This window comes from Eretmochelys imbricata, chromosome 6 (assembly GCF_965152235.1).
Source record: "Eretmochelys imbricata isolate rEreImb1 chromosome 6, rEreImb1.hap1, whole genome shotgun sequence".
Lineage (NCBI taxonomy): Eukaryota > Metazoa > Chordata > Testudines > Cheloniidae > Eretmochelys > Eretmochelys imbricata.
In genome coordinates, this window is record NC_135577.1 from 6,672,770 (window position 1) to 6,682,941 (window position 10,172).

At 50.8% G+C, this 10,172-nt stretch overlaps 1 protein-coding gene across 2 annotated transcripts; it reads left to right on the forward strand.

The window, feature by feature from the left end:
• The first annotated feature begins 440 nt into the window (after positions 1 to 440).
• Positions 441 to 8,264, forward strand: LOC144267046 (uncharacterized). Of its 2 annotated transcripts, none has more exons than XM_077820693.1 (3): positions 441 to 546; positions 844 to 949; positions 2,947 to 8,264. In XM_077820693.1, exons 2-3 carry the CDS (start codon positions 871 to 873, stop codon positions 4,140 to 4,142), a joined length of 1,275 nt encoding a protein of 424 aa, XP_077676819.1. In that variant the 5' UTR covers positions 441 to 546; positions 844 to 870; the 3' UTR covers positions 4,143 to 8,264. The 2 variants fall into 2 exon arrangements, with proteins under 2 accessions (XP_077676819.1, XP_077676820.1); XM_077820694.1 differs by having other exon boundaries at positions 2,950 to 8,264.
• Positions 8,265 to 10,172: the final 1,908 nt, after the last annotated feature.

Genomic DNA, 10,172 nt, shown 5'->3' on the forward strand with positions numbered 1-10,172 from the left:
GCAGACACTAGTCTACAGGAAGAGAAGGGAGTTACCTTAAAAGGGGAGAAGTAGTGTTGACAAGGCCAATTCAATCAGCGCGGATGGACACTCACAGGGCCTACACCCACCCACACTGATTACACACCCTCACAAGGACTCCACACACCCTCCCCATTGCGCAGCCTTTCAGCTGGCTGGGGATCAGGCTGGGCAGCGGGTCTCCTCGCCGTCGCCCCCCGCCCTGCACCCAGGTCCCGGGGCCGCAGGCAGCCGCGCCAGGACACGTGCCCTGGGGGGCTGGGCCCCTGATCTGCTCGCTCCGGGTGGGAACCAAACTCCCCAGGGCGGCGGCGTGCAGGGAGCGAAGGGTTAACCCCGCAGCCCTCCCCTTCCCAGAGCACATGGTGCCACCATCAGGGGGCTGGAATAGCGCAGGGACCTTCCTGTCCAGCCCCCCCACCCCGCAGCTCCTCCTGCCCCGGCGGGTCTGCTCCGGAGCCGGACTCCTCCTGTTGCGCTGGGCGCGTCCCCGTCCGCAGCCCCCTGGATCGCCCCGGCCGGGCGGTGAGCGGGGGCGCCGGGGGGGACGCAGCCAGAGGCGGCCGCGGGGAGAGAAAGGGCAGCGGCGGCCAATCGCTGCTCGGAGGAAGCGGCCGCAGGGACAAGGGGATGGGAGCCAAAGTGGGGCTGGGAACGGAGAGATTTCCCCCCAGCAGCACGTGGGGGGGGGGTGGTCTGTGCAGCTGAGCCCCCAGGTCCCCCCCGCCCCCCAACCCAGGGCTGCCTGTGTGGGGGGGGAGTTTTGAAGGGTTTCGTGATAATTTATCAAAGCAGAGCCGTCCCCTCTTTCCCCGCCTGCAGGCAGGATTCCCTGGCCCTGACTCCGGGATGCAGCGAGGGGAAGAGCCGTGTGTCCCGGCTCTCCAGGGCGCCGAGGAAAGGGCGATCCCCCGAGGGGCCTGCGCAGGTGAGGAAGACCCTCCACGAGTTAACAGCAGGCCCTGCTACAGCTGGGGAGGGTGCAGGCCAGAAGGGGCGGAGCTGGAGTCGCACCCCGACGCTGGAGGGCTAGTATCAATGATCCGCAAAGGCGGGGGGGGGGGGGGGGGAAGAGCCGGGAGGTGGCAAAAGTGGCATCCAATTATTTAGGGTGCTGTGGCGATTCGTAATCTGCCCTCTAGTGTGTCCCAGGCCGGCGGTGCCACCCACCACCTGCACATGAAGCCCAGCAAGGGACTTTAACCAAAGTATCACAGCCCACCGGAGGCTCAGCCATGAGATGCCACAGGCAGGGAATAGAATCATGGAATATCGTGGTTGGAATATCATCTAGTCCAACCCCCTGCTCAAAGCAGGGCCAATCCCCAATTTTTGCTCCAGATCCCTATATGTCCCCCTCCAAGGATTGAGTCACAACACTGGGTTTAGCAGGCCAATGCTCAAACCACTGAGCTGTCCCTCCCTGCAAGGGACCGAGGCGCACCAGTGCCTGAGGCCCCCCCCACAGTGGAAGGGAAACGATTAAGTGAGAGATCCCCAGATGATCCTAGCAAGTGATCCACACCCACACGCTGCGAAACTAAGAGGAAGATGTAAAAAACCCAAGGTCTCTGCCAGTCTAACCTGGGGAAGAAATTTGTTCCTCACCCCATATATGGCGATTAGTTAGACCATGGTACCTGGGGGTACGCAGAGGTCTTCTGGGGGGTACATCAACTCACCCAGATATTTGCCTAGTTTTGTAATAGGCTACATAAAAAGCACTAGCGAAGTCAGTACAAACTAAAATGTCATACAGACAATGGCTCTATATTCTATACGCTGAAAAGTAAGTACAATATTTCTATTCCAGTTGATTTATTTCATAATTATATGGTAAAAATGAGAGCCATTTTTCAGTGCTACTGTGGCTGAGACGCTTTTATATTTTTATGTCTGATTTTGTAAGCAAGTCGTTTTGAAGGGAGGTGAAACTTGCGGGTACGCAAGACAAATCAGACTCCTGAAAGGGGTCCAGTCGTCTGGGAAGGTTGAGAACCACTGAGTTAGACCCTGAGCATGTGAGCTCGACCCCGCGAGCCGAGCACCAGAGAGTGCTCGGTGCCATCTCAGAGCCCTGTCCCACAGCTTGTGTCCCATCTGCAGCGTTGGCCATCACCAGGGTTTCAGAGGAAGAAGACCAAAAAAAAATCCAGCCTCCCAAAACACGCTTCGGGGGGAAAAGATCCCTCCCTGCCTCTTGCTGGGGGACAACTGAAACCCTGAAGTAACAGTTTTTAGGAACATCAGACATAAACCAGAAATGAGCCCCACCCTCCCACATCACCTTTGCACTCAAATTTGTCCAGTTCTCTTAAAATTAACAGTTATTCCCCCCCACACACACACACACACACTCCCCATTGAGAGGCTGTTCCAGAACCTCACCTCTCTGGTGGTTCGAAACCTTCTAATTTCCAGCCTGAATTTGTTCTGCCCTGTCTCGCTCAGTACCCAACACTCACAGATCCCAAGGCCGGAAGCGTGTGATTTATCTCGTCTCGCCAGCTGTTGAACTTCCCCAGAATAATTGCTTTAGAACTAGAGCAAATCTTTTCAGAACGAATCCTATCTTGATTTAAAACTTGCCAAAGATGGAGAATCCATCTTGATCCTTGCCAAGTTGTTTTGATGGTTAATTCCCCTCAGGATTAAACATTTACACCATATTTCCAGTCTGAATTTGTCTAGCCTTAACTTCCGGCCTTTGTATTTTGTTAGTCCTTCATCTTCTAGATCGAAGAGCCCATTATCAAATTCCCCTCCCCAAGCTTTCCTCTGAGGGCTCAGCCGGATTGTTGGAGCAAAGCCACTTCCCCTCTGGGGAAGGGTTTGGGGAAATTCACCTCCTACCCATCAGATTTGCCACTCATTCTCTCCCTAGCACAGTCAACGAGTCCTGGCTGGATTCTCCCTCTCTCCCAGCAGGTGCCAGGATGGAGGTGAAGAGTCCCAAGAAGGAAGGGCCTACGGGAGCAGAGCCACACTGGATGTCCCAGAACATTAAGCAAGAAGAGGCCAGCGGGGCTGGATGGCCGGAGGAGATCAACGCGATGTCTCCAGAGGAGATCGGCATCAGGATGATGATGGAGCACAACCGAGCCCAGCTGGGGGAGAGCCCTTACAGCTGCTCGGACTGCGAGAAAAGCTTCAGCCAGAGCTCCCACCTGGTCCAGCACCAGCGCATCCACACAGGCCAGAAGCCCTACAAGTGCACCGAGTGCGGGAAGAGCTTTGTTCTCAGCTCCAACCTCCTGGAACACCAGCGCATCCACACCGGGGAGCGCCCCTACAAGTGCGACCAGTGTGAGAAGACCTTCAGCCAGAGTTCCCACCTCTTCCAGCACCAGCGCATCCACACGGGCGAGCGGCCCTACCAGTGCACCGAGTGCGGGAAGAGCTTCAACCGCAACTACACCCTGGTGAAGCATTACCACACCCACATCGGGGAGCAGCCCTTCATCTGCAGCGAGTGCGGGAAGAGCTTCAGCCTGGGATCCTTCGCCCAGCATGTCCGCACGCACACGGGTGAAAAGCCCTACACCTGTGCCGAGTGCGGCAAGAGTTTCAGCAGCAGTTCCAACTTGAGCCAGCATCGGCGCATCCACACCGGAGAGAAACCCTACAGCTGTGGCCACTGCGGGAAAAGCTTCAGCCAGAGCTCCAACCTCATCAAGCACCGGCGCATCCACACCGGAGAGAGACCCTACAGCTGCTCCGAGTGCGGCAAGACCTTCAACCAGAGCTCGTCGCTCATGCAGCACCGGCGGATCCACCGGGGCGAGCGGCCCTACGAGTGCACCGAGTGCGGGAAGCGCTTCAGCGTCAGCTCCCACCTGGTGGAGCACCGGCGGATCCACCGGGGCGAAAAGCCTTACAAGTGCGTTGACTGCGGGAAGAGCTTTGGCTGCAACTCATCCCTGATGAAACACCAGCGCATCCACACCGGGGAGCGGCCCTACAAGTGCCCCGAGTGCGGGAAGTGCTTCATCGACAGCTCCAAGCTCAACAACCACCGGCGCACCCACACCGGAGAGCGGCCCTACAAATGCACCGACTGCGGGAAGGGCTTTGGAGACAGCTCCGCCCTCATGAAGCACCAGAGGACTCACGCCAAGTAGATACCCAGCAGATGGAGAGGGGGGCACTGGTGTCTCTCTAGAGGGTGAAATTGACATGCTGTGGGGAACGAGGGCCTCTATAAAGCGAGACATCGATGTGCCTTCTAGGGGGACAAGGGCACCTTTATAGAGAGTAAATTGGTGTCCTCTCTTCCAGCCCCCCTATTGCTCAGCAAGACGTACCAATCCATCTCGGAAACCGGGGCTCGTACCCCCAGTGTATGCCAGTGCCCTTTTGCCTGCAGCAAGCTGCAGGTCTGATCTGAAGGCCTTTCCCCCACTTACAAGGTGGATCAAGGTGCGGATGGCCTCTGCGAGGATCCCAAAGTGGCAGGAAATGCTAAGGCAAATCATCCAGCTGTGATGTGAGCCACAGGGATCTGTACAGAGGAAATAAGCAAACATAGTGAGGTTTAGTGATTAGGCCTGGGAGTCAGGACTTCTGGGTTCTGTCCTCAGGGAGGGGAGTAGGGTCTAGTGGGTGATCACAGAGGAGGCTGGAAGCCAGGACTCATGGATTAGATTCCCAGCTATGTGTGGGTTATAGAAGGTGAAATCGGAGTTTGTTTGCAGTTATGCTTAGGTGTATAGTTTAGAGTAGGGGCCTGGGTTCTACACCCGGCTCTGGGACTTTACCTTTCTGTGCCTCAGTTTCTTCTTCATCTGTCAAATGAGAATAATGGTACCCAGCTGTTTTCTAAAGTGTTTTGAGAGTCATAGATGAAAAGTGCTTATTATTCTGTATTTGATGAGTAATTGTATAAGCTAGAAGTGACTCTCATTTCACCGTGCTTTGTTCATGCTCTGAGTTGGCTGCAGAGCATAGATCTCTAAGTCTTTTCTTAGTCTGGTTTGCAGTAATTAAGATCCACAATTGAGCTCTCATTTCTCTCAACCAACCAGGAGAAGAAATGTAAAGGGATCCTGGAAAGGGAAATAAATCTGGGGATTGTGCCCTTCAATTTTGCTACTTTATGATGCACAAAACAAAGCTTGAATCAACCTGCTTGGGACTTGTACATTAGACATTTGGGAGTTAAATAACTTGGAAGTCTGTTGGGAAGACTGGAGAATTGGGTCTGATCAGTTAAACCTGATTGAACGTGGAGAGTGGATTTAAAACAAGTTAAGGCTAGGAGTTTTCAACAGTAATCTCAGAGGACGTCCATTGTAGGAGATATCTTAGAGACCTAGTTTTCGGGTGGAAGTGCTCAACATTGTCTGAAAATTGGGCACGCTTAACCATTAAAGGTTGGGTACTGCCCATCACCATTGAAAGTTTTGGTCCAAATCTTTAAAAATCAAGATTTTCTCTCCCAATGTGTTCCTTGGGTAACTGAGTTCAATAAGTGACAACAGAATGAGCCTGTCAGATTCTTTGCCTGTGTTAATATTGATCTAGGTCAAATGTCTGTTTCACGGGGTGCTCTACTCGCCACTGAAGCACCTCCTTGGGGTTAGCTCTGCCAGTCTGATGCTCCTTCCTGCAGGTGCTCACTCCGTCTCTCTCGGGACTCAATGGCTTCCTCTTCATGGCTTGGCCCTCAGGCCAGGTCATGTGGTTTTCCCCTTCGGGGGGGGGGTTTGTGTACCCAAGTCTCTCTGTACCAGTCATCCCAGGCAGTCTTCCAGTTCACTGCCCATCAATGGGGCCATTTCCCCAGTGGGTGGTAGAGGAACCCAGGCCTGGCCTCTTCTCTGTGTTCCAGCCAGGGACCCTACCCTGTGCTGTCCCACACCTCACTGCTGTTTCCCTGGTCTGCTTCCTACATTGTCTCTGTCCAGCTTCCTCTCTACCCTCCTCTGGCTTGCCTTTCCCTCTGGGCCAAGCTCCCTGCTCTCCCAAGCCCCACAGAGTGACTACAGACCTCCTCCCTGCAGCCCCTTTCTGCCCTCAGCTACCTGGCTTTCTACAAGCCCTTCCTATTCCTGTCCAGGAGAGCTTCATCCTTTAATTAGTCCTCTCTGCTCCCTGGTTCCCTGTCCAGGTGCAGCCTTGGTGGCTAATTGGTCCAACTAGCCACATTAAGCCCTTCAGAGGTGGTGTGGGGTGAACACCCCATCAGACATGGGTTTACCATGTCTGTGCTACATGCTGGCCTTTAAACAGTCTCCCTTTCAGTGTGGCAGACCACAGGGGGCCACACTGATCCACCAGGATAGGCCATGCGGCCTCTCTGACTCCAGGATTGGGCCTTCAGGCCTTTGCCACCGGGAGCTCCTACAGCAAGTCCGACTGAGATCAGACTTCTGCGGAGACATTCTCGTTTCAGGGAGTGATGCAGCCCATTGTGTATTAGCAGTGATGCTGAGCTCTTTCCTCCCTGCAGAGTGTCAGAGGAAGTTGCCTGCTCTTTTCAGGCCCAGCAGCTAAGCATTCTTGTTCAGTCATTGGCGGTCCCATTATGTCTTCCGGATCTTTCATTCAGATGTGTTGATTCTTTTCTGCTCCTAAAGTCACCTTGGTACCATCTCAGACAGTCTACCTGCCATTCTGCCAGCCCTCATTCCCTGTTCTACTCAGTGTGTAGTTACACAAAGTGCACAGGGAAACTGAGACGCGCATCTGGATCATAAAAATATTACCAACTTTCCCGTGTACATCACAGCATAACAGGCACTCTGGAGAAAAATCTTCTTTGTTAAAAGTTCCCCAACCCTCTGCTTCGGGAGTTCTGTTAAACTCTTGAGCCTCCTCACCTGATGCTTCACAGGGAAATAAAATAAGAACATACATTCCTGGTGTTGCTAAGGTTTAAAGAATAAACCCCAGAGCTTGCCCCATCCCTGTTGTATTTCTCCAGGCAAAGCGGTCAGTGGGGATCAGTGGGAGCTTTGATGGCATTATGTCTGCAAGGCAGAATTCTTTATAAAAACCCAACAGCCATGTGGAACTATTTATACTTAAGAAAAGGTGATTCTTCTGTTCTTGGAGCTGAATAGGTTAGAGGAGGGCTTTAAGTCAGGACTTCTGGGTTTTCTTCCCAGTTCTGGCAGGGGAATGGTGGGTTAGAGTGGGCGAGGGGGCCTGAGAGCCAGGACACCAGGGTTCTATCCCTGGCACTCAGGGGGAAGTGGGCTCTAGAGGTTGTAACAGAGGAAGGAATGGAAATCTAGACTTTTGGGAGAGAAGAGACCAAGGCTTTTTAAAACAACAAACTAGCATCAAGATGTGGCATGGAAAAGCTGTGATTGAAGAAAGGGGTGAGAGAGGGGGAAGAAGGAGAGAAAGAAAATGGCTAAGATTTTTTCCAAACTGGCTAGTTATTTTGGGGTGTTCAGTCTGAGCCTGATTATCAGAGGATGAGCAGTCTGCGCTTTCTGGGGAATCACTTTCCTTGTAAGTGGGTCTCCCCCAATTTGACTCCCATAAAAAATCAGACACTCCTAATCACTCGCTGCTTTTGACAGTGGTGGCCACTGAATCTTCAAAGTAGCTAGCTAGAATTCCTGCTGTCTCCTTAGCCAGGTCTTCCACCCACCTCTCACCCTCTCCTTAAGTCACTTATTTGCTTCTTTGATTCACGTGGGAAACCTTTTCTAAAACAAAAGGAAACCCAGATTGCTTTAGAGAAGTGACTGCTGTTTAAATGCCCTTTTTAAGTAATATTTTTTAGCCTTTTTTTTTTTTTTTTTTTTTTTGAGGGGAGGACGTGTCTATTTTAATTTCAAGGATTTTTATAAACACAGAGAGGGGAAGTAAAGGGATTGGCAAGATTTCATCTTAGCAGGAAAAAGAGAGATCTTTTCCCCACAACCTCACAGGACGTTATAACCCAGAGGTCTTTCTCCCACAGCTTCATGAGTTGTCATAACCCAAAGATCTCTCTCCTGCAGCTTTGTGAGTTGTCATAGTTCAGAGCTGTCTCTCCAACCATTTCAATCAACGTTATGAGGAGCTGAGAGAGACTTAATGCAGGAAATCTGCTTGTGGCAGGATCGGGGCCTTCTCACGATGTAGCTTTTAAGGGAGGGGTGTTTGAATTAATCTAATATTTTTCTGTAGGGCTGATTTTTTTAATTCTGTATCCATTTTTTTTTTAGTAATGCTATTTTTCTATCGGTGTCGGGAGCTTCCTGTAGTTAGATTTAAGAGGTGACAATAAATATTTGGAGCTAAAAGATGGTATGTGTTTTTTTCTTTGTGGTCTGTGGTGTCCAGAAAAATCACAGCTGTAGGGAGGTGAGAGGTCTGTGGGTGTAGGGATTCTGTGCGGGTGAACTGAGCTCTGTAGGGGGTCACAGGAAGTGGAGTGTGGGAGATCAGAGGCCTATATGAAGGATTTGAATCCCAGTGCCTGGATTGCTGCAGGGTAAGATGGGGATTTGAAGGAGCATTCCATATCTCTCAGTCACATTGGGTGGTGCTTTGGTTCCTGGAAAAGATTAAAGGGAAACAAAGAAAATGATGGGGAGTCTTTAATATAGCTCAGTTTCTGTAACCCCTGATTGCATCAGCATTAGGGACAGATTCTATTCTTCATGACTCTCGGGTAAATCCGGAGCAACCCCCCTGACATCTCTGGAGTCAGGGCTGCATTCTGATTGTTCTTATTAGCAAATAGGCTTGAGCGTGCTGGTTGTTGTTTGTTCCTTTAAGATTCAGATTCTGGATAACACACAAAGGTTTTGAACTATATTTTTAATCCAAGCTGCTATTGAGTTACTCTCAATCCTTAACAGTGGGTTTCTCACATATAAACACAGTAATTCAAAGGACCCGATTCCGTTCTCATACTAGAATAAATGCAGAGTGACCCCAGTAAACCCAAAAGGATTATTGTGGATATAAACCACTGTGGCTGAGAGCAGAATCCAACCCTGACTCCATTCACATAAGTGAGGTCATTCTAGATTTACGCCATGGTCACTAAGAGCAGAATCCAGCCCAGTGATTTTAAACTTATGTTTACATAGTATTTAGATCAGGGAAGAGCTCAGTGGTTTGAGCATTGGCCTGCTAAACCCAAAGTTGTGAGTTCAATCCTTGAGGGGGCCACTTAGGGATCTGGAGCAAAAATTGGGGATTGGTCCTGCTTTGAGCAGGGGGTTGGACTAGATGACCTCCTGAGGTCCCTTCCAACCTTGATATTCTATGACTGAAGAAGCATCTGCTGGCGAAACCAGTTGAGGGGAGAAACTTTTTCCCCATTGTTACATTTCTCAGGGTACAATCTGGACTGATAAACAGCTGTGTTCCCTCAATTCTCCAGCCTGGGGTGCCTTTTACACTGCTTCACTGAGCTACCGCTCCTGGTCTGCTCAGACACAGCCTCCAGCATGTAAGTTACTCCTAGTTATATTGTCTGAATGCAATAGCCAGCCACTCTTAATTACACTGCAGAACACCACCAGCAAATTCGTAGTCCCAGACTTGCCCCCAGTGATGTACGTCTTGTACTGCCCAGCCCTCTCCTGGACAACACAAGCTCGTATAAAGTCCATCATTTTATTAATAGGAAATGATAGGCACAAATCCTATTATCCTCAAATGGAGTTTCCCAAACACTTCAATCCAAACACAGTGGTTTAGATAACACAAGTTTTTTTAACTACAGAAGATAACTTTTAAGTGAATATGAAAGAGTCAGAATTGGTTACAAGAAAATAAGAGTAAAATGCAACTAATACCTATCTTAACCAGCTATGTGAATTCAAAGCAAAGTCTCTCTCAGCACGTGTTAGCCGTCTTCCTGGCTGAATGGCTTTCAGTCAGGATCCCTCCCCCAGTGCAAAGCTGTTTCTTTTGTTCTACAAGTAGGGCCCTACTGACTTCCCGGTCCATTTTGGTCAATTTCACAGTCATAGGATTTTAAAAATCAAAAATGTCATGATTTCGGCTATTTAAATTGCAATTTCACGGTGGTGTCAATGTAGGGGTCCTGACCCAGAAAGGAGTTGTGGGGAGGGGTCACAAGGTTATTGTAGGGGGGGTTGCGGTCCTGCTGCCCTTACTTCTGTGCAGCTGCTGGTGGCGGCCCTGCCTTCAGAGCTGGGCACCTGGACAGCAGCGGCTGCTGGTCGGGATCC

Excerpts from the sequence above, each read along its gene's own strand:
- LOC144267046 (XM_077820693.1), top strand. The coding sequence starts at position 871 with ATGCAGCGAGGGGAAGAGCCGTGTGTCCCGGCTCTCCAGGGCGCCGAG. Across the intron at positions 950-2,946 it reads CCCCCGAGGGGCCTGCGCAG|CAGGTGCCAGGATGGAGGTG; the intron begins GTGAGGAAGACC and ends CCTCTCTCCCAG.